We start from the raw sequence: 24,798 nt of genomic DNA, 5'->3' as shown, positions 1-24,798 counted from the left end.
TTATTTTATAGAATATATAATTTATAGAATATATAATTATTTAAATTTTCTTTAAAAACAATGATTTACAAATAATTATTTCATTTTAATTTGTCAAATAAAATGATTTAAAACAAGCATATTCAAAAAAAAGATTAATTTTACACAAGTAAAAAATAATATTCACCGCACGGTTGCTCCATAGGTGTCCGATGTCTCTCCTAGATTTCTTACTTTCAGAATGCTTGACATTCTCTCGCACAAGACATTCGCGCAAAATACTCGCGAATAATACACTATAATCGCGCGCGGACTATTTGAGTCCGATAACTTGAACGGCACTCCCGAAATAAAACGTGCGACACGACGAACCGGCTGCGGTTCGTTCATTTTCAAGTAAATCGACAACGAGGGTGCGTTAGCTTCCCCGTTGGATTTTTACACGAAGAGAATAATTTCAATATCTAAAAATTTATCTAAATATATTCGAATTCAGATATATCCGAAAATTTTTAGATATTTGAGAAAAACTGTTCTTTTCGTGTAAATATCTTCTTGATAGGTCTTCTTGGACTCTTTCTGAGCCTTCCCACCATGTCAAGGTTGTATCCGAGAGGGAAAATAATCTGAAAAATGTAATATATAATTTGCATCTATATTATGCATCTATGCAATTACTATGCAATCGGTTAACTTTAGAAATTAGAATATCAAATACATGTCTGCAATTCGTTATCATTGCGAAATAAATTCAGAGCAGATAAAAAAGTTGAATCTTTTATTTATATAGATGATGTCTGTAATATGTATAGATATGATCAGAATCAATGAAATAAACTAGAGATTAATAAAAAAGAGAAATGTTTCTTTTATTAACGATAAATAGTTTCAAAGTTTAATTTTTAAATGGATTTTCGTATAACGAAAAGTGTATAAAAAAAACAAAAAATTAATTAAATTATTAAACTATATTAATTGTGAAAGCAGGAATTGCGTTATTTGTATGAGAACATTCATATTAACATTGCTTTTTTATTACTCGTATGATACCGTACAGACAAGAAGCCATGTCGCACGCCGTTCTTCTTCACATTTCTTTTTGAAATATAATAATCGCAAACAATGCTAGATATAATATAAATGTTATATTTTATGAATATTCATATAATATGATTACTAGTATCAAGTATAATTAATTATTCATAAAGTACAACGTTTCATATTATATTTGGTATTCTTTCCGATAAGATTTCAAAAAGTAATGTGAAAAAAAACCGCACGCGACTACCTGCTTGTATCTCGGTAAGGGACTTCAATGACTGCGCCGTAAATATGACGCGCCACTCCGTGCTACCCCGTGCTATCCCCAGCCCAAGGTCGCGCGTCAACCGTCTAACTGTCGAAATAATAATGAATATTACGAATAAATAAAATAATATATTCTTTACAATTTTTATGTTCTCCGATTAATGAAACAATTTTTTATATTTAGTTTTAGCGGCGCGAGTCATTTAATGCGATGTCATAATTATATTGTGATACACCGAGAAACATATTTAACGTTCATTTTATAATTTTAAATATTTCGTATTAATTATAATGTGCTGACCAAACGCAAGAAGTAAAGAAAGGTTTTTACTACAGCGTGATTTTTCTTACATAATTGCTCAAGTGAAAAGTGCTTTTGAGATCCCAACATTATATCTCAATTTTTATTGCTCTTTTTTATGATTTACAATTAAATAAAGATTAATAATATGTTATGTATATCCTTTAAATGAAGATAAATGCAAAAATTTATTTTAATTTATGAAACAATTTTGACTAAATAGAATAATATATATAAATAGCATGCACATACATTTAGAGATAATTTAAATATAATTTATCAATTACTTTTCTTGTATCATAAGAATGTGGAGTAACACGAAAATGACAGAATTATATATACAATTCAAAGTGATAAAAAGTTACAATTTGAAATATCTAACAATAAAAATCTCATTTTTATACCGTACATGTGAGAACAAAAAATATCTAAAATAATCATGAACTGTGTATGTGCGTAATGAATCTAAGAAATAAAGAAAAAACCTATTAACTCTTAATATACTCCTTAGTTTTGAGCAACCTTACGTAATTCGTAAATATCTAATTTTCATTAATTAATGACACTCGGAGCGACTCGTAAAACGCGTCCATCTCCTTCCGCGATCGCCGAGCAAATACCGAAGTGCTGACGTCAACCACTACGTCGCGTCGCGCGACACGCTCCCCCACTCCTGGCTGTTCGTCGGGCGCCATTCGAATACTCAACTATTGCGCATAAAAAATATTCACAGTTTATTCGTATTTTACATGATTTTAATAAATGGGTATCCTCATATATTTTGCGCTTTATTTTTGACATCTCTAGTGTTAAATCCTATATTACTTGCACGGTTCTTGTAAACGTAATTGTTTGCATGTGTGGAGTATTTTTTATTCCATTATTAACATTATTCTCAATTTTTATTATTGTTTTGAATGATTCATGCTTAAAGAAAGAGGTTGATAATATTCTATATACCCTTTATAAAGATATATGCAAATTTTCTTAATATTGCGAAACAATTTGCGCTCAATAGAGCTTTGATTAAAAGTATTAAATATCTTGTTAATCATTATTTAATTTTTCAGCTAAAAAATTAATTTATGACACTACTGTTACTGCAAATTGTTGCATGTTTCAAAAATTCTTTTAACTTACATATAATGCCGATATAATACTTATGTATTACAGCTCAGTAAAATAACTATTACGACTTATTTAAAATAAAAAATATAAAATAAATTTTAGAAACTTATTTAAAATATAAAATCATAGGAATTGGTAAAAAAATTGATATGACTTATTTAAAGTAAAAAATATAAAATAGATTCGGGAAACTTATTTAAAATATTATATAAATATGTTTAATAAGTTAGAAGTATAGTTATTTAAAATATTAAATACTAAATAACTCTCTTAGAATAAAATATGAATAATAGGATTCAGCAATTCAAATATTATAAAAGAATACGCGTCAATCTTTTATTAAAAATATTATGCACACATTGTATAATATAAAGTTCCCGGGAAAAATGTTTCATATATAATTACATATAATTATATATAATTATGTAAAAAATATATTCATATATATATTTTTTCCGGGTTATTATAAATTGATAATCACTTATTGTATCACAATTAAATTAAGATATTCATGAGCTGCATGAATGCGTAAAGAATCTAAGAAATAAAGTAAAAATTATGCAATTAAGTCTATTGAGAACATTAAAAATATAAAGAATATTATTTTACTTATTCGTAATATTCGTTATTATTTCGACAGTTAGACGGTTGGCGCGACCTTTGGGAAGGTGATAGTACGAGATGACACGGAGCGGCGCGTCACGTTTATGCGTAGTTACCGCGTAGTCATTCCATTCCCGAATCTCGTACAGGTAGATAGCTGTGCCGCTCTTCACATTTCTTTTTGAAATGTAATCGCGATAAATACGTAATACGAATTGTCGCACTTTAGATTCCAAAAATTTACATAAAATATTTAATAAGAAAAAGTCAGAAAAAATTTTCTTTAATCCTTAAAATTCAACAACTTTTATTTACATATGAAGGGGGATACGAAATTAAAATTTTTTCGTTCAAAGACCCATTAAATTATCCCTCCTATGGATAAATAGAAAATAGTTGGCACGCCTGAGGATTTAGTACAGAGACAAACATCTACTTTCGACGATTTTATCGATAGTGTCAGAAAATAACGTAGTCGCGTAGTTTTCAAACTGAAAATATGGATGTATTGATGGTAGTGTATGGGTGATTTCTGGTAACAGAAAAAAGGCCGGCTTGGCTTCTCTCAGGATTCTCTCTGATCCAGAGTTAATCGAACCCTAAGCCGGTTCTACATTAGTTGCAAGCCGATCCGCAAGTTTGTTACGACAGCCAATCTGAAGCTTGAATTTTGAAATCAACACTTCATATTGGCTGTCGCAACAAACTTGCGATCGGCTTACAACTAATGTAGAATCGGCTTAATGATTTCAATGTTGCCACTTTTATGGATAAATGAATTAACAGCACTGCGATGCGATGTAGCAAATGGGGAAGATGGCGCGGACAGGATTTCCGGTGGTGGTGACGATAGAGTCGGGTAGAGTCACAGTGGTGAAGTGCCTCGAGGTGGTTCGGTCTATGCCGAGCTACTGAACTACCGAGTGACTTGACGTCGAGTTAAATCGATGTGACAAATTTAACTGAACATTAACATGACGGACATAGACGTAGTGCTGGACGACCCTGTCCAGAAGGAGGAAGTGGCGGCGCACTTCCTGGCACCGGCGATCCAGCACAATCCGGACGGCTGGGGTCCCTGCGAACTGCCGGATCAATTTAAGGACATTCCTTACCAGCCATTTTCGAAAGGCGACAGATTGGGCAAGGTAAGTGTTGCGAGACTTATTCCAACTTTATTTTCGTTCCATAAATCGCGCTTACCCATCGGTTTGCTATTTTCTATAGATCTCCGACTGGACTACGCCTGCTTTCCAGGACAAAAAGTTCCCAAGTACGTATTTCGCTTTGCTGATCGCTCACGTGCACTTAACCTCAAAGATTGGGAGACTCTGATACCGAGGACTCGTCTGGGAGCCTCGTTGGCATTTTTGCGTCACATATGTCTTTATCGTCGTTAAATGAAGACGACAGATTTTATTTGAATTAATCTTATGACTGGAGTAAGGTTTGACAGATGTATATATGTCAAATGTTAGACATATTAGATAAAATTCAAATTAATATACATAGAACTATTTTATTAAACTTTATCTAGATATAAATAATTTTAGATATAAATAATTTTTTATGTCTCATAGAAATGACATATTTTGATATAACAATTGGTAATCATTTTTTTAAAATTTATATCTTGAGTAAAATTCTGTCAAATTGAATAGATTACTTGTCATTATTATTAATAATTTTTTGTTCATCTTTTTTCTTTTTTTCTTCAAAGTTCTCTCTTTGGAGAGAAAAGAAGAAAGATAAATGATATAAAAAGTTTAATTGAACAGATTTTAGATCTAATATAATTTATTATAAATTAGATTTATATTTAAAAGATATTGAAGAAAGATACGACTATTGAAAAAAAATTGTTAATGTAGCTTGTTTTTTATATTACGTATAAAAAATTAATTTATTGATACGTTATAATTATATATGTATAAAATTAATATAATCTAACTATTTTTGTAGACAAATATACATCGCAGTTTGGTTCAGGCAGTCAATATGCCTATTATCACGATGAAGATGAAACCACCTTCCATTTGGTGGATACCACCCGTGTGCAGAAACCGCCGTATCAACGTGGCCGCTTCCGTCACAATCAACGTAATTTGCGCGGTCGCGGTGGTCAGCGTGGTGCATTGAGCCAGATGCAGCAGCTAGGAAAGCTCAAATTGCGAGAACGGGAGCGTAAGGGACAAGCAAAGCGTTGGGGTAGACAGCAAGGTTTACGCAATCATAAGAATCAGCCACCTATCAAGATTCGAGATGCTTCTGTAACAGTGCGACCTGACTGGATAACTATCGAAGAAATGGACTTTCCCCGATTGGCTAAGCTCTCGTTGCCTGGCGTGAAAGATGGCGAAGATATATCATGCTGCGGCTCGCTTGAATATTATGACAAAACGTACGATCGCGTGAATGTCAAGAGCGAGAAGCCGCTGCAGAGAATTGATCGTATTTTCCACACGGTCACAACTACAGATGATCCAATAGTTCGAAAATTGTCGAAAACTGAAGGCAATGTGTATGCTACTGATGCAATCTTGGCTACTATCATGTGCTGTACACGTAGCAATTATTCGTGGGACATTGTCATTGAAAAGATTGGCGACAAGCTGTTCTTTGATAAACGAGATAATACCGAATTTGATCTTTTGACCGTAAACGAGACCAGCGTCGAACCGCCACAGGATGATGGCAATTCGCTGAATTCACCCAGAAACTTGGCCCTCGAGGCGACTTTCATCAATCACAATTTCTCACAGCAGGTACTCAAGTCAAATGAACCACGATATAAGTTTGAGGAAGGTAATCCATTTATTGCCGAGGAAGAGGAGAGCGATGTGGCTAGTGTGGCTTATCGTTATCGTAAGTGGGATCTTAATAATGGCATAGTCCTCGTCGCCCGATGCGAGCACGATGCTGTGATGCAAGGTCCAAATAATGAAAATCAATTCCTGACGATCAAAGCATTGAACGAATGGGATTCGAAGTTAGCCAATGGAGTCGAGTGGCGTCAGAAGCTAGACACGCAACGTGGTGCGGTTTTGGCTAACGAATTGCGCAATAACGCCTGCAAACTCGCCAAATGGACGGTTCAGGCGTTACTAGCCGGTTCGGATCAGCTGAAATTTGGATACGTATCACGCGCTATAGTGCGAGACTCGAGCAAACACGTGATTCTTGGTACTCAGCAGTACAAACCAAATGAATTTGCGACGCAAATTAATTTGAACATGGACAACGCGTGGGGCATCTTAAGATGTATCATCGACATTTGCATGAAACAGAAGGATGGCAAATATTTGATAATGAAGGATCCAAATAAGCCTATGATTCGATTATACGATATTCCTGATAATACTTTTGAAAGCGAGGGCGAGGAAGATGAGGATGATGATGAACCTGTTAATGATGCGTTTCAAAGTTAACAGCCTCCATAATTACGCTTACGCCCATCATTGATCGGTAATAATAGATTGCTTTTGAGAAAATTTTTGTGGAAACAAGAGTATTATAAAGAAAATAAACGAGAAGATTTCAATACAATATTTGATTTATAGAATTTTATTGCTCAAATACTTTTTGATATTAATTAATAAAAATTCAGATACTTTGATTAATAGATATACATATGAAAATTTTATCTAGGAATATGTTTCAAGATACAATTATTTGATATTTATTCAAATTGTAACATGACTTTTTATTTATTATATATTTATAACAATATAAAACCATAATATAACAATACAGTAAAACTACAATACACTTTCTAATTTATTTTTTTTTAATTTATAATTTGTATTTCTAGCAAATTTTGAAAGAGAATTATATATATTATTATCAATATCAAGAATTCAGTCATTAAAAATATTTAATATAGAAATATTTCAGTACTATATATATCTCAAAGTAAAATATTTTATACTTTAATAAGGTTTCTTAATTTATTGCTTTTAAAGAACTTCATCAAAAATTTAAATTGTTACTTGGGGATCCAATTCCTTGATGACATATTTTAATTTACGCTTAGCATTATGAATCATCATATCATCGATATCATAATAAAGAACAATTCTAAGCAAATTTTCCGTGACAGCCAGACATCTGATTAAAATCTTATCGTCTTCACAGGGATCATCTATTTTGTCGTTCACTTGCTGGAGCCTCTTCATGAGAATCCCAGCGGAAATGCCACTGTCGGTATTCACATTCACGAATACCATGTTGGTGTGCACGGTCTTCATATTTACAGTAAATATTTTAGAATTCAACTGATTGATCGTCTCCGCGATAATCCATGCTCTTCTGTGATCTTCTACTAGTCGTGGTATTGTCTCCAGAGCGACGAGTCCAGCCGCCGCAATCACGCCGACTTGTCGCATCGCACCACCTAATACCTTGCGCCTTCTTCTCGCGTTAACGATGAAGCTCTTGCTTCCGCAGAGCATGGATCCGACAGGAGCACCCAATCCTTTGCTCAAGCAAAAACTAACCGAATCAAATGGAGCGACTATATCCTTCGCCGAGATCTCCGACGCAATCGAGGCATTCCACAGTCGAGCGCCATCCAAATGCATTTTAAGATTATGCTTTTTCGCTATTACCGCCAATTTTTCGATCCATGATTGAGATATGATCTTTCCGTTCAATGTGTTTTCTACTATGATTAGCTTTGATACCGGTTCGTCTATCCGATCTGCGCGAATCGCGCTCTCGAGTGTCTTTAGATCGAACGTACCGTCATCGTTGTTAGGCAAGATGTGGAAACTCACACCAGCTATCTGCGCCGCACCAGCTTGTTCATGAAGAAACACATGCGATTTGTTTCCGCAGTACACTTCGCTGCCACGTACATCGCAATGATTCATAACTGAAAGGAGAGAAAAGACGGTTAGCATCAAATTTTCTTTGAAATGCGTTTATGTCCGTGTTACATTACATATTGGAGATTAAGAATTACGAATTGAGGATTAGAATTCAACTAATCAGAACAAAACGGATTAAAATTAAAATTATCTGATTGGTCAAATTCTAATCTTTAATTTGCAATCCTCAATCTTCAATGCATAGTGTGATACGGGTATTATATTATTAAGGAAATCTTTTCTAATATGATGGATTTCATTTAGAATCCTAACAAAAAATACATTTTTATAATTATAATATAAAAAGATCCTTCTCCATATTTATCATAATCAATTAAATGAATAAAAATAAATTCATTAATCTCTCTTTTAATCTCGATTTTAAAAGAAAATATGAGATATTTAAGCTCTTACCAGCGATCAAATTTCCCATCGTACCAGAACTAACGAAAAGAGCCTCTTCCTTTCCAATCAATGTCGCAGCCTTTTTTTGTAATTCTAAAAAAAATGTTAATTTATCAACTAATAATATATAAAAGTAAATAAAATATAACTGTATATTAAAGTGTAATATAATATAGTAAGTGTAATAAACTGTATATATTAACTATATATTAATTATATATTAACAATATATTAAAACATAAAAGTGAATAAAACGAGAATATTATTGTAAAAATTTGATATTTTTAAAGACATACAAACTAGCAAGTCTCTATTTGACAGAAATAATTTTTTTATAAGAAATAAAATTGATTAAGCGAAGCTTGAAAAAAATGATTTTAAATAGGAAAGTAAAGCAGTACACGATGCTTGTTTTCCTACTGAATTACTACTACTAGATGGATTAGATTCTTGCCACCGTATTGACATTGCGATGCTGCTTTATCAATTTATAATATTTATATTTTTTTTTATTACATGATTACACACACGATTTAACGAACTTTTCATTTAAAATCTAAAATCGAATTTTTTTCGCTACCTTTTACTGTAGGGTCTTCTTCAAAAACATCATCTCCAACTTGTGCTTCATACATAGCTTTTCTCATTGCGGTAGTTGGTTTTGTAAGCGTGTCGCTTCGTAAATCGACGATAATGGCCTACAGTAATCATATACTTAACTTAGAATGATCTCCACGAAATATAAATTTGAATTGAATTCTACTACCTTTCTGTCACTAGAAATATCTCAAGGGCGCAAATTTTTTCTAGGGCACATTCTGTACACAATATTTCTCCGCGCGTACGATAAGGATGACAATCAATTTATATGCTTTCATGGACATTATCATTCAAATTATAGGATAACAATAGATAATAATGAATAATTTCACACTGCCGGTTAATTTTATAATATTATATTAATTTATAAGACCAGATAGAACATAGTATTATAATATCGTAAGATATCACAAATAGCGTAAAATACTACATATCATAAGATATCACACAGGTATCACACAGATAATTTATATTAAAATAGCCTATATTCAAAACACGCTTTTATCTCTAAAATTCTATGATATAGTATATTAAGGCATTAACATTATTGTAAGCGCATTCTGTGAATACGGAACTTTATATTGATTTTGTTGTTCATCAAATAATAAAGAATCATGCGTAATTCGGAACACATGGTATCATTATAATTTAATGTTTTAAATATTATTTGGTTTCCGTAGTTCCTAGGAAGGATCAAATAGTGAAAGAGTCGGACACTGATTTTTTTTTACTTACATTATTTTGCTTCGCATAATTATGAATGCCTTCATTTACCGCACCGTACGACATCCTGCTGGCTGTTATTAACTGTGATCAGTGTTGTGCTGAGTGCTCTCGTGAGGCACCGCGCTTATATATATGACTTTGTATATATCTGTTGGTATCTATTTATATGTAATAATGTCATAATGTAAACGGAAGAGAAACCAAGCTAATCGTTTGCATATTTATATGTTCACATAATAGAATATAAATCGATAAAAATTTATGCAGATTTCCGACAAGATAATAAGAAAAGAGAAAGAGAATATCAAGAATTTTTAATCTAGAATATTTTTGACATCGACTTGAAATCAAATTAACAGCTAATTTAAATATAAAATCAATAAATATAAAATCAATTTATATAAAATTTTAAATATTTTATGTTTATTATTATATTAAATAATTAAATTAAATACGGTTAACATTATGCATATAATATTTTGTATCATGACGATTTTAAATTTATATTTGAAAATTGATGATGAAACATAGAATAGGAATTATATAATAGTAAATTATATAATAGTGAATTTTGTTTTGATATTTACTCGATATTATAATTGTTCGAGATAATAATTTCTGTGATAAGAGTATTGCAGCGTAAGAAATTATCGCTTTGATGTTATATTCGCGTGCAAAAATGCTGAAGATAAAGAGATCAGTAGGTCTATTAAACACTTCACTTCTTTTACAATTTTACATACCCAAGCAGAACAACAAGCGATAACGTCAAAATGATATTAAATTAAATGAATCAGAAATTATTGAAAAATGACTTTCAATAATCATTTTGGAGTTATTTTGACATTATTTTGCTATCATAATGATTCGATGTTCTGCTTGGATAAGTATTTTTGTTATGAAAATAAATATTTTTCAATAAAACTTTAATTTATGGAAATGTTATAATTGTTAAGAGAAAAAAACCGATTGTATTCCAATATGAATTCAAAACGATCAATAATTTAATGAAAAAAATGCGTGAGTCGAATAAAACGTTTTAAGTTAATACAAATAATATTTGTTAAGATCACAATTAATAGATTATTATTAAAAACTTTGAAAAATATTCTGCACTCAGCGAGCACTGTGCCAATGCAACTGAATGCAACTAACTGGCGAGAGTGGCGAGTAGTGTTGGACAGGTTTGATTCATCATGGATAGTTTGTTTTTTATTCCTGCATTTGACTAGAATTCTCTGTCTTAGCCAAATATCAAACATAATATACCTATCTCACTTTAAGTTCTAAAAATGTAGACTAGTTCAGCTAGAGAAAACAGACTTATAAATAGTACAACATGAAGTAACGTGAAGCAAATGTTCTCTCTACGGACACATCGATGACTGAAAATTCTTCGTGTGATTAAATTTAGTTGGAATAATCAACAATAAAAGTAATTTCGATCAAGTCCTGACAATTGATTTATTAAGTAATATTTTATGATATTTTATTAACATAAATAGAATTAATTATTCTTTGTTTAAAATACGTGAAAGGAAAGATTAAAGATATAAGGTAGCATTCATAATTGATTCTTATAATATTCAAGGCCGTCTTAGGAATCAGACTTAAGCATTGAAGAATGAGATTGAAAGATTGAAGATTCATCAGAACAAAAGGAGTCAAAACTTCTTTGTCCTCATTGGTGAAATTTCAATCTTTAATCTTTAAATCTCAATCTGATTCTGGCCTTAAGCACAGTCTTAAAGAGTCACGAACCAAAGAGGACCATATTAGCATCTTAGATATCCATCTTGAAATAAGAATGGATTAGTCCGGATCTGCAACAGATTTTTAAGCCTTAAGAAATGGACGAATCATAGTCAATTATTCCTCTCGCATTCAACTGTAATTGGTCAGATTTCTAAATACCGGCTTTAGGAAAAATTTCTAATTAGAATTCTTGTGCTATCAATTCTGTATTTTGAACTAATCGAGTGATGTCTATTTCTATCAATGTACATCAATTTTTTTAATACGAAAAAAAACTATCAGCCAAAACAATGCCAGTCTATATCAAGTTAGATATCAAGTTAGTTTCGATAATAAATATTCTTTTTAAATAAATTTTTTAATCAATTTTTTTTATTTTGATTTATTAATTTACTGAATAAATAATATATTTATTAATATTTCTAATTTTTTAAATTAGAAAAATATAAGATGTAAGTCAAATTCAGATTAAACTTAATTAATTATCAAATTAACATTAGCAAAAATGTGGACATTAGCAGAGAGAAACCTAAGAATAGACAAATTCCGGCCTTTTTCCATTATCAAACCTCATAGGGTAATATCCACGAATAATCAACTTTGATTGTTCGTCTTTGTCTAATCCACGTAATAGCATGAAAAAGAATCACAAAAACGTGGACATTACGCTACGAGATTTGGTACAAGAAAAAGGTCGAGATGTTCTCAGGTCTTTCAGATTTTTCTCTGATAATGGACGCATTTAGCGGACTCAACAGTTGAATGCTCGTTGTTATTAGTGTATTCTTTTAGATCATCCAATCAGTATTTTGCCTGGAAGAATACATCAATAGCAGCGAGTGCTCACTTAACTGTGAATCCGTTGAACACAGCTAATATTTAAATTTTTAAAAGATTAGTTGAGGCACCAACGAAATACTATTAAAGACCGACATCTTTACGGGAGTTCGCGTCCTTGTAAATATTGAAATAATTAAGAGTTAAAAACTGATAATATTGTACTAATTTTATGATTTATTAATTTAGTTATATTTATTTAGTTATATTTATTTATCAATAATACTCGATTTTTCTTCAAAATTGTGATTTCAGTCAAAGTTTAAAAGATTATCGTCAAAGTTTGATTATCAACAGCGACTATTATAGCTTTACAAGTATGCATATTTATTTATGGAATATTTATGTAATAAAAAATCATGAATTTAATAATGTATGAGCCAAATAGTTATGTTAATAATAGCAAATTTATATCAATTGTCGATAACGTCAGCGTTCTTCAATTATCTCCGGACTGCCGAAAATTTGCCCAGAGTTGAACGATCTTTAATATCTCGTCGGTAAGTTGAGGTTAGTTAAAATAGTCCAAAATTCAAATAAATCGAATATTTGGAAAAATTGTTTCGCAATCAATCAATTTATTCAGTCTCGATTCGAATTCGATAAATCGAGCCTGATTGAAATCTAATAGCGTTTTCTCTTGGGATACGCTAAGTGTAATCTCGCACTCCACCAGTTGCGTGTAAGTGCTGCACTACACTATGTATGTACACTTCATGCTATCGTATTTAATTCTGCTGCCGGTTGATTTTCATTTTCGAATTAATGTTACACTGGCTCTATATTTTATATTGTCTTAAACTCTTTGAGACGGTAGCAGAATCCCACTTTGTGCATAAAATTTGCACTACACTGTAGCCACAGAAACATACCAAATGAGTTCGCTTACCAACCATGGAAATACTGTGCACTGTCTGAATGTTGCACTAGTGGGTGATAGTGCAGCTAAGAGAAAACGCTATAAAATTAAAAAATCCATATGTTCCTAGTATCTAGTGAACTCGTTCGAGAGCGGAAAGAAGTGTTCGGATTGGGTCGTACGAATCGATCGAGAAAGAAGTGGGGAATGAGAGACGAATGTGGCGCGGTGCCGGAGGCAGTCACGCTCGACGAGGATCGGCGGCAGTTGTGATCGGCGCGGTCGACGTGAGTCAAGAGGAAGCGAAGTAAACGAGAGAGCAGAAAGGGGAGAAGACCGAGAGCAATTCGTTACGAGAAAAAGAAGCTCGCGCCTACCCAAATCGTTCACGATTCTTGTTACATGTGCGATCTATCGTCGCCGGTGCGACAACATTTTTCGAAAGCACGGAGGGCGAGTCCGTCCGTCGTCGCAGCAGTGGTAGTGGTAGTGACGGCAGTGGTGGTGGTGTAGTATTTGATAGTGGCGGTGGTGTTGGTGCCGCCGTCGCGCACTCGTCGTTGGTCGCGCATCGTGGCGACAGTTGGTAGCGACAACCGTCGTTGCACGTCGTCGTCGTCGTCGTCGTCGTCAGGCTCGACTTCGAGTCGACCGTGTCGCGTACGCGAGTACGATACGCGGGTAGTCGCGGACGTTGCGCGCGCGTTCGTGGAACGAAGTAACGGATAACGGTGCGCGCGCGCGCGCGCATACAAGGGACGAGAGAAAGTATAGTCGGGAACGTACAAGGGGCAGGCCCGTAGCAGCAGCACTTTTGCCGCGTCGTGTTGCGCTAAACAAAGATGGCGGACGTGGACTCGAGGGTAGACCGGTCCGATCCGGAGCTGCGTATCTTGTCGGTCGACAGGAACAGCTTCAACGATCCAGCCACTCAAGCGGAATGGACGCAAAAGAAGCTGGTGTGGGTGCCACACGAGACGCAGGGCTTTGTCGCCGCCGGCATCAAGGGCGAGCGCGGCGACGAGGTCGAGGTGGAGATAGCAGAAACCGGCAAGCGCGTACTCGTCGCCAAGGACGATATACAGAAGATGAATCCGCCCAAATTCGATAAGGTCGAGGACATGGCGGAGCTTACCTGTCTCAACGAGGCCTCCGTTCTGCATAACCTCAAGGACCGATACTACTCCGGACTGATTTACGTGAGTCTACGAGCCTCCTCTCGGGCTCCTTTTATTCCTGGCGTTGCGCCTGCCTCGCTTCCCGGTTTAAGCTCCACAATTTAACCGGCCTGTTCTTACAATTGTTTTCAAAGCGGTATTTAAATCTTGTTTTTCTCGCCGAAGCCCCCGATGACCTTATGCTCGTATTGCTAACCCAATTTTCCTTCTCGGTCTATGCTGTGAATTGATTCGCCTCCGGGTCTCGAGTTCCAAGAAGTCCAAGTTCGTCTCGAGACTTGAAATTCAGAAACTTTGACACAAAATTATAAAAATTAAAGCTCAAAGTTTATCGCATCGAGAGAATAAACTCTGAGAAAAAATACGATAATAAATTTGTTTTACCATTCTCGTTGAGGAAGGAAATGTAAAAGACGCGAGAAAATAAATTTTGTTCGTTTAACGACTTGACCTGTCATTAGGAACATTTTTAGAATGAATGGATCCGGTTCTTTTTACTGCGAATGATTCGGCACTTTTCTTTCGTTCTATCGTTGTTCTTTCGCACTGTTAAGAATCAAAAGTTTGGGAAATGGTCTCGCGAATGCCGCGGCGATGCAGGTGCAAGTGCCAGATGCGTACCGGCCCTTCCATGCATCCTGTAGGGCCGATTCCTCCAACATCGGTTAACTCTAACCTCGATTTAAAACGTTCTTCCATTCTTTCTTTTTGCTAAAATCTGGAGAAAAATCTTTCGATTTAAATCGAACTCCGAGGCCCGATGTTTTATTTTCTGATTAACTTAGATTTAACTTGATGGCAATGTAAAAATAGTATTTTTTTTGCTAATCATTAAACTGATAATTTTGTAGTAAGTAATTTTTAAAGTTTTCACTAAAAGCCATCAATTTTGTGATTATCCATAGCTAGAAATCAAACTTGGTTTTTCATTTTCTGATTAACTTGTAGTTTATCTTACTTGATAATAATGTAAAAATTGTATTTTTTTTAGCTATGATTAATCATAAAACTGATGATTTTGTAGCAGCTTTTAAAGTTGCCATTATAAAACCAGTTTTGTGACTAATTATAGCTAAAACAACTTTTATAACACATCATAAAATTAAGTCTAAACTATGTACAAGTAATCAGAAAATGAAAAACTGCTTGCTTGTATTTTGGAATTATAATTTCGAGAAGATTCTCGAAGATCTATTTTATCTCAAATTTATGCGTTTTTATCTGAATTATATATATGGTAAAGATAAAGATGGATAAGATTTAGGAAAGAGTCCAGATTATTTGATAAAAGAAAACAAAAAGACTTGATAAGAATCACTGACTCCGAAATTTTTCCAGCAACGAGAAACGTCGGAAATTCCATCTCTTCGGGGCGTTGCAGAATTAATATGTTCCTCGTAGCGCGAGGCACCGGTGATTCACCGCGTCCGCGAGCTTGACTTCGAATTCGCGTTGGCATTATTAATTCATGCACGTCGTCGTGAAAATTAATCGTCCCGCGAAATTACGCGGAATTATGGTTACTAGCTAGGACAGCTTCAAAATATTTACGGAACGACACACGATGGGAACGCGTAAGACAAAAACGATAGTATTCCTCGTTGCTTACTAAACTCGGAGTTTGTCTCGTGGAAAAACACGTTTATGTTTGGAGTTATGTAGTCTTTCGCTTTTTGCGTTTGACTATAGATGAACGGAATAAGTAAATCAATAGCTTGAAAGTGGAACGCTATATCACACCGTTGCTCGGGTGTGGAAGAGAGGAAATTTCCATGTTGAACATTCGTTTCTCTTATTTGCGAGAAAGATATTGTATATTTTAATAATCTTGGTAGATTATTGGTTATTTTAATTCCAAGTTACTAAAATGAGAATATATTATTAATAATAACTAATCGTGTGTCTCTTTTGTATAATTAAATATCAAAGAAGTAATAGTAACCCAATCCCTTGAGTTGAATAACATTTTATTAACTTCACAAAATATAAATCAATCAAAATATAAATCAATCTATTTCTGTGATTAATTTCAAAGAATGTTTCAAAGAATGTCCATATTGATGTATGCACTTAGTAAATAATAAATTTTTAAGTCAAATTTAATAAATACATTTTCTTGTGTTAATTTGTTTAATGTGTTAATTTGTTTACTGTAATTGTTCTAATTAAATTAACGACAATATTGAATAGGAGCAGATTGGCAACCTATAGAAATGATTAAAAACAATACAAATTGAGTATAATTTAACATATTATGAATTAATATTATGAATTTAACAGTGTATGCGATTGCAAGATATACCAATTATTTTAACATCACGATATTAAAACAGTATACTTGACAATAGACGGATTAGCAATAATTATAATAATCCGAAGGAAATATCGTTACTACTGTATTCTGTTATTAAGCAATAAACGATTAAGATCGGCCACGAGTCTCTCTACCGTAAAATGTATGCATGCTTCAGACCATACCATATATCTTGATACATTTGAAATTTTCTGAGATCATTTATCCAATCAGAAAAATATATATTCGTCGTTGCAATCGTTCGTGATGTTGAAATAAGGATTGATGGTGTTGTCCGCAGAGGAGAATTTATTAAAAAGAAAACTCTTTATCTTTTTATTCTCGTGTATTGCATTTTTGTCGATTATCGATTCGATTTTGACTTGCCGTCGGACACGTTTTGAAAAATAGCAATCGTCGCTGAGATATATCGGTCGCTGTCTTATTCCAACCGATGCAATGAGCGAGAGACCGATTCTCTTTCGCTCGTAAGACGAACTAAAGATAGCTCTTGGTTCACTACGGCTCTTGCTCGTCCTCGTCTGGAATTAATCCGCGCGCGAGATATATCGGAAATGTCGGCAGACCGAAGGTGAGACGAAAAGAAGAGAGATGTAAAAGAGAAGGAGGAGAGAACCGAAGAGAAAAATGTGTGTGAGACGCGAATGAATTCAATCGAGAAAAAGGCATGTGGTGGTAATTTAAGTATCTAATTATTTGCATTTTTTTCTAGCAGTCAATTGTTAAATTAGTGTTTCTTTTTTTGCTTTTTTAATTACTTTATATCACACTAAAAGAATTAAACTATATCATACCAACATTATTTTAATTGAAAATAATCTTGTTTATTTATGTAATAACAGTATTAATGAAACATAAAAAATTTTATTGAAGTGAGAGCATAATTTAGTTGTTTCATTAATAATTTCATTCAATGTTCATATGTATGAACAAAATTATTTTTAATTAAAATAGTATAATTTTTAATTAAAATAGTATAATACTGTTGATATATCATTTTTTTCAATGTATGTATAATCATTTTTTTTAATTATCATATGTATTATATATATTTACATATATTACTAAAAAATAATAGCAGTTAAAAAAAAAGAATTATTACTATATTGCAAATACATCTTTAGAATATATATTTTACGACGTTGATACGCAATATCGGATTTCATTTAGGAAAAACGTGCCTAAAAGTACGCGGTTGTGATGCAAAACATAAGATAAGGTAACGAATTATCATGGTATAAAAATATCGTAAAGAAAGTTGTTTTGCAAGAGATAATTGCGGTGTGTGGGAAGTAAAAACGTTCGTCTCACATACCTGCACTGCAGGTCTCTGCGAGTCCAGTGTGTACGAGAGTTAATTAATATCGAGCAAAAGGCACCCACGGATTTTCATCATTAGATACCTTCACTATTATCAGATACGCAATTATCAGATACAACTTATAAGTTTCAGATAGAAGAATGGATGAATTTCAGATCTTTTTTTTGTCGAGCACTCTCTTTCTCTTCTACCTTCGTAAACACGGGCGAGCGGTGATATTCACGATGCGTGAAGTTTCTGAAAGGAACTGGTCTTATGGTCAAGGACGAAATTCATACGGTCAGGTATTCGAGAACTGCGACGCAAAAAGGACATGGGCGGTGTCGAACGGTCACCGATTTCACGAGTCTCAACATGTATCACTTACATGTTGAGGGACGAATACGTGCAATGGCACCGACGTTTCCTTGATGCTGTCGCTTATCACTAGTTGATAAGTCTTGCCTCACCTTGCTCGATGGCGAGCGTGTGACTCACGTAAATTTTGATTGTACTTTGAACGTGGTCGCTGATTGCGTTCCTCAACTTTGATCTCATACTTGGAAGCAGGTGTTGGCCTTTCCGCCTGCGGAAATTCATTCCTTTGAATCTTAAATAATATTGTCACTAATACTTCAAACATTGGTGAAAGACTATATTTAAGATATTAGAGAGAATGAAGCAGCACGTCACAAGTCTAAATTTTTGCAGGAATTATTATTATGAACTACTATTAGTATATAAATTCCGGGTGAAAATGTGATAGATGTGCTGTAGATTGTATTGGTTTGAATGATTCTTGGACTATTTACATTAATATATCACAATGTAATTATTAAGAGACATTTAAAAAAGTGCATACTTTGAGAAATGAATAAAATTGATTTTTAGATAAATTACAATACACATTTTAACATATAAACCAATTAAATAAAATTCTTAGTGAAACACAACTATCAATAATTTTATCTACATGAAAGGAAAACAATATATTTATGCATTTTTTAAATTGCATTTTTAAATAAAATCAAAATTATTGGAAAATATAATATCTGCAACGTAATCGAAATAATTAAATTATTAAATTTATCATAATGGGATTTTTTTACTTGTACTTCCTTCAGTAAAAGTTAGACTTGTTGTATTGGAGATTATAGAGAGAGCGATATATATTGATAAAGTTTGTTCGGGACGTAAAGAATAATTGTACGTGGAACAAATATTGATTATTGTTTCAATGGAAAAAAATATGTTTTTATGTTTTCCTGCTGTGATTTCTTGTATGTACTATCGTATCATAGTTTTTATGTTTCTTCCCTGCTGTCAAGAAAATATTCGATAGTCACGTTCGATAAGATAGCGAATCGTGCAGCTGTTCTCACACGCGAACGATGTAGCTTGTAACTTTATACACCGTATTAAAGAGGCACCTTTGCTAGCCAGATGACAGACGAATGTCTTCTCTTAAAACGAAAAGTCGATTGCAATCAACGCGTTTATTACTCAAACATTTTACGCAGGTCGTAAAATAACCCGAAAATAACCGTAATCGACGCGTTTAATACCTTTGACTCAAAGGAAATATATGATTTATTGAGCATCCTGTACATGAGCAATTTTGTGTTGAGAGAAATGATGCCATATTATAGTTGGGGTCAGAACAGGTTTAAATTTGATCGCAAAGATAAAGTTTTTATCACCCTCGTAAGAAGCGCGTTTAGTTTGTTGCGTATCATCTCGCTAGTTCTTAATGAATTTGTCGTATAACTATAACTGAGCGGATGTGTTAGGGATTTAGCTGAAATTTGCGTCAGAAATTCCATACAGGTTTCGTCATAACTTTCTTGTCGGTTCATGCGAACGTACGTATGTTTGGACAAGAGACGCTCAGAATTTCAATCAGTATCGTCGACATTCAATGTTACGCGTTATCTCATCGGTAATAAACTGCACAGTACAGAAGACGAAATCGCGATCTAAAACTGTTTGCTCGAGAAACTTATACAATTAAAATTTTACTATCCCATTGCTCCCTATCTCGGTGTACCAGACCGTGCAAATCGGAGCAGCGAATGGTCGAGACACGTCGTTGTACCGAAAAGAATTATTGACGCCAACTTAAAGATACGAATTGAATACTCGAATGTATTTTATTGAAAATCGTGACGTATCATATGCAGAAATGAAGTTTTCTATTTTCGCTGACCAACTTTATTTTTTCATTATATATATTTTTCATATTTTTGCAACGTAAATGAAATTTTGATACAAATAATATGAGGCAACTTGAGATCTGAATAATAATATAATTGTCCTCTCCTCTCGTTATTTTTTTTTCTCTAAACTCGTAGAATGAGAGTCGATGCTCGTCGTGACTCACGCGTGACTGATTCGGTAAACGCGAAGGTAGACAGAGTCCGATGACGGTCTCCGAGGAGAAGGTAAGAAAGCGATAGCGAGAGAGGTAAAGTGACAGAGAGTATGGGAGAAGAAAGGGAGAGTACCGGGGTGAAGGCGGAGGAAGGTTGGAATATTTGTTGGGAGGCCGATCTTGAGACGCCATCTTAGTGGTTTGACAGAGTCACCTTGGCGAAATGTGGCTTACCATTGCAAACCTGCGAATTTCTCATCCGGCGATGAGTCGATGAATCCTTAAAAAACGATTGAATATTTTTTTCTGTATCAAAATGTAACGTCATATTTTTTTGTAATTTTTCGGAGATGATAATTATTTTACTCATTTGACAAATATAATAGATTTGTATAACACACCTTTACGATCCATCAAATTGTTGAAAGATTACATTGTACACAGACACTTTTCTTTTGTATTTCTTTGATTTTCCCGCGATTTTTATTTTTTGATTTTTTATTCTAATCATTGCAATGAAGATCATTATTGATTCATCAATTTTTCCACTTTCAATATTTCATATTTTTGACCGAGTCATAAATCTCGAAGTTCTATTAAAGCAATGCCTATTCGAAATTTAATGAAATATGATTTTAATCATTGACTTTCTCTCTTGAAACTTAATTAGCCAGAAGTCTCCTTTTTACAGTCGCTAATTATTCTAAAACTGACTTAGGTACAGACTGTTCGATATTTTCACCGTGGAAACATTGGTTTCAAATTGAATAATCAGTTATTTGAAAAATGATGTTGTAAGAAGTGGACAGTTAGTAGAAAGATGCTGCTTCTTTCGTTATTTAATACATTACATTTTGCCCGATATATTCACGACCTGGTAACCAGCGACGAATCGGGAAAGCTCTGGTGGACATTCTTTTCGCCTTTAGCCGGCTTCTCGGAACTAGAATTTGCAGAGCTGCAACGAGAAGGTGGCACGCGAAGTCTCCGCCTCGCGGCATTAGCCTGATTAGTATGCGCATTAGTATTCGCAACGTGCTACGCGTGTAGTAACCGCACGCGGAATTTCTCTTAGACCGCGCGCGGAGATACCGCTCAAGTAGAAACATTCCGGAATTCACGCGGAATTCTCGCCTCGGCCGTCTCAGGGCCGTCGCTCAACCGGCATGATCGACGTGCGATCGTTACGACATTCGCTTTCGAGACAACCATCGGTGTGAGAGTACGAACGTGCGTAAAAATGAGTTCGTAAATAGAAATGTTAAGCACCTGTTATCATTAATTATCGGCATTATTAAAATTCATTTTGCCATGACATCCCTTTATAACATCTTAAATCTTATCTTAGATTTTATCTTGATAATGAATGAAAAGGTTGGCTGAAGTACCATGAAATGAAAAAAATTAGGATTTTCCGATTATAAAAATACCTATCTGGTCATTATTATTTTCCATTACAATGTCAATGCTATAATGATATATTTTTAAAAATTTCGAATTCAATTCGATAAAAAAATCTGTCATAGATAAACTCAAAAGATCTAAGAATCTATACATACAATGTATTTAAATGTACAAATATTTATATATTGATTTTTTTATTGTATTTAATATTTTAGAGATACTTTAATTTTAAATATCGCATTATGTAACATTTCAGTCGGGCGAGCTGCTCTAAATCACAACGTAAACAAGGGCACGATATGTAATCGTATTTCTGCATTTTTCACTTGCAGCTGTCGCCTACATTCTACATTTGTGTCGCAATTTGACGGTGCTGTATCTCCGAAAGCACCGCTCTGAAATGAATGGCCGGGGCGATGCGATTTTTCGTGAAGTTAAGAGGCAACCCGTTCTTGTCAGCAATTTTTCGTAATTCCGTTGCCAAGAAGTAACGCCGTAAAGAATGTCACTCTTGCGCAACGCTTGCGTACATACATCGTTATCCTTATCTGTATATGGTGCGAATCCGATTGATTTTGTCCGTGCATACCGTATATGGACCGTATCTGGACTGTAACGGTTCGACAACTACCGACCGTATGATTTTAACTGCATTACTTTATATTACTCATCGTTGCTTCTGATACTCTCGCAAAATTGATTGTCGCATGTTGCGTATCTATATGAATTCAACATTTTAAAATTCTAAATTTTTAGAATTTTTTATGCATCCATTGAATTTTAATTACTTATTTAATATAAAATTTTATATATTGTTTTTTATTTAATATGAAAATTAATATAATGGATATTAATTATAATATAGATACATTTACAATAGAATACAATAAATTATGTAAAGATACAATATTCTCAACTTATATTAAAATTTATGTAAAGCATTTAAACAAAGCAACTTCTAAGAATTTTCTTCCGTAAAATTAAATTATGAATATTTAATTGAAAAGATCACATTAGCTTTATTTTAAAAGAAAAATAGATTTAAATAAAACATAAAAAATATTTAAGTTCTCCATTTAGGTTTTATTTACATTGAGGTTTCATGTTACAATCGTGTAACAATTGCAGATCATGGCTAATGGGTTTAAAGCAAAAAAAAAAACGAATCTTCAATCTCAATCATCGCTCGCTTCGTCTTCATTCTCGTCTTCATTGGTCGAGTATCGATCTCCGATACGCAATCGCTGTGCAGTCGCAATCTTCGATACGTAATACGACACGGCTTTTAAGCGAGTTTCAAACAACGCTCAGCAAACCGTTCACCGGCCAATTATTTGCCGGTCCAAGATAAATATCGTGCGATACGTCATGACGTAATGCCAATTGTCAATATACAATAATAACACGCATACGTTTGCTTCTGCATCATTCGGCAAAATAAAATATGTCGCTTTTACGCGATGAATTATATTTTTTTTTGCAACGTCGCATAAAGTTGCAGCAATATCATTGTGTAAAATTGCAATATTGCCTTCGTTCGCGTGATATCCGTATCGCATTCATAAATATTTGTCGAGTTAGTGCACGGCGTTCGCTGTGGCGCATTTAAAATTCATTACGCAAATGCATTCGGGAGGTGTCGAATATTTGGCGAGTGAAGGCATCATCTGGAGCTGATTTGAAGGCATTCATTCAATAAATATTCGCTAAAGCGATACGATTGTCCTCGGGGCGAGATAATATATGTCGATGCGACGACATATCGAAATTGCATATGACAGAGTCTTATTTCTCATACGAACGCAATACTGTACAGCTGTACGAGTCGAATACTTGACTCGTTGCCTAGAGCCGGCTTTAGCAAAGAGTGATATTCTTACTTACATTCCCTATCTGGAGTCATTACAACAAAAATTACCATTTTTAGAGAGTTGTTGGATGTAGGGAGGAACGGTATCGTTGGTTTTCGTCCTTTTAAAGACTGGTTATAAACGCAGTACGCTCTTTAAATTGCGTAACGAAGAATCAATTTTATTTTACGTGATATCGCAACTCCAGTCTCGTAATTCTCGGTCAATTATTTACTTTTAGCAAAGATCTAAATTTCTTCGATACAAATCTGTCAACGATAAGAATTGATAGAGACATGTTGCGTTTACACGTTGCTGTTATATTTAGGAAATGACTTTAGACTTTTGCTTTTTTATCGTTATTTATATCGAATTTATGATCTCATTTCATGAATTGTATTTTTGATTTATGATAACAATGAAATTATTTTCGATAATCACGAAAGAACAAGTAATCGCATGATTCTGTGAAAAAAAAAACTATATATTAATAGCAGGAAATCTGTGGAAATAAAAAGTAAGCTGTGTTTAGCAGATATATGCTAGTAGTAGATTTATATTAATTTCGCAAATGACTGGGCGTTGCAGTTCCATCATGGAAGAATTCTCCTTTGCAAATTGTAATTTTAATCCATAATAATAAAGCAGAGAAGCAGAAAAGAGTAGTCAATTTAGAATTCCTCAGAAGTATCTGTCACAGTAAAAAAAAAAAAAATGAGATAGTACGTATGTTAATAGTGAATTTATGCTAATTTTCCAAGTAGCCTCGAGCATTCGCGACTTTGTTGTGGGATTTACGATCTTGTTTCGTGGGCCGTAACTTTGACCCGCAATAATAAAGCATACCGCATCCAATCACGCTGTTCGTTACAAATTGCACTTGATCACGTGCATGCCTCTCGCATCGTCTCGAGCGAATGGTCCGTGCCGGGATCAAGACTTTCGATCTTGTCTCGATCGAGGGCGATCGCAGATATGGGGAGAGGCGGCCAGATGCCAGCCGCGGGTGATA

At 34.0% G+C, this 24,798-nt stretch overlaps 4 protein-coding genes across 13 annotated transcripts in view; 2 read left to right on the top strand and 2 right to left on the bottom strand.

The window, feature by feature from the left end:
• LOC108685687 (ATP synthase-coupling factor 6, mitochondrial) overlaps window positions 1-267 on the bottom strand; it is a 10,612-nt gene extending 10,345 nt beyond the window's left edge. Inside the window, exon 1 of the mRNA XM_018190598.1 lies at window positions 167-267. The gene's annotated coding sequence lies outside the window, so the exon portion shown is untranslated. The remainder of the gene's footprint in view (window positions 1-166) is intronic.
• Window positions 268-4,129: 3,862 nt separating this feature from the next.
• Window positions 4,130-6,867, top strand: LOC108685685 (eukaryotic translation initiation factor 3 subunit D). The gene is made up of 3 exons (XM_018190590.1): window positions 4,130-4,467; window positions 4,547-4,592; window positions 5,282-6,867. Exons 1-3 carry the CDS (start codon window positions 4,294-4,296, stop codon window positions 6,745-6,747), a joined length of 1,686 nt encoding a protein of 561 aa, XP_018046079.1. The 5' UTR covers window positions 4,130-4,293; the 3' UTR covers window positions 6,748-6,867.
• Window positions 6,868-7,262: 395 nt separating this feature from the next.
• LOC108685686 (probable low-specificity L-threonine aldolase 2) lies at window positions 7,263-11,066 on the bottom strand. 5 transcript variants are annotated; one of them, XM_018190592.1, is made up of 6 exons: window positions 11,016-11,066; window positions 10,506-10,600; window positions 9,928-10,076; window positions 9,173-9,290; window positions 8,602-8,685; window positions 7,263-8,192 (listed from the first exon to the last, which is right to left on the bottom strand). In XM_018190592.1, the coding sequence occupies exons 3-6, from the start codon at window positions 9,979-9,981 to the stop codon at window positions 7,297-7,299; spliced, it is 1,152 nt and encodes a 383-aa protein (XP_018046081.1). In that variant the 5' UTR covers window positions 9,982-10,076; window positions 10,506-10,600; window positions 11,016-11,066; the 3' UTR covers window positions 7,263-7,296. The 5 variants fall into 5 exon arrangements, with proteins under 5 accessions (XP_018046081.1, XP_018046082.1, XP_018046080.1 ...); XM_018190593.1 differs by having other exon boundaries at window positions 10,992-11,063; XM_018190591.1 differs by having other exon boundaries at window positions 10,970-11,051.
• Window positions 11,067-14,210: 3,144 nt separating this feature from the next.
• Window positions 14,211-24,798, top strand: part of LOC108685674 (myosin heavy chain, non-muscle) — a 31,361-nt gene continuing 20,773 nt past the window's right edge. For all 6 annotated transcript variants that reach the window (XR_001931674.1, XM_018190570.1, XM_018190569.1 and 3 more), the window contains exon 1: window positions 14,211-14,568. Coding sequence is in view for 5 of the 6 variants with exons in the window: in XM_018190570.1 (XP_018046059.1) it covers window positions 14,212-14,568 (357 nt within the window). In the remaining variant the exon portion in view is untranslated. The remainder of the gene's footprint in view (window positions 14,569-24,798) is intronic.

This window comes from Atta colombica, unplaced genomic scaffold (genome assembly GCF_001594045.1).
Source record: "Atta colombica isolate Treedump-2 unplaced genomic scaffold, Acol1.0 scaffold155, whole genome shotgun sequence".
Taxonomy (NCBI): domain Eukaryota; kingdom Metazoa; phylum Arthropoda; class Insecta; order Hymenoptera; family Formicidae; genus Atta; species Atta colombica.
The sequence above is the reverse complement of the archived record's forward strand: the minus strand, read 5'-3'. Positions and strand labels throughout refer to the sequence as shown.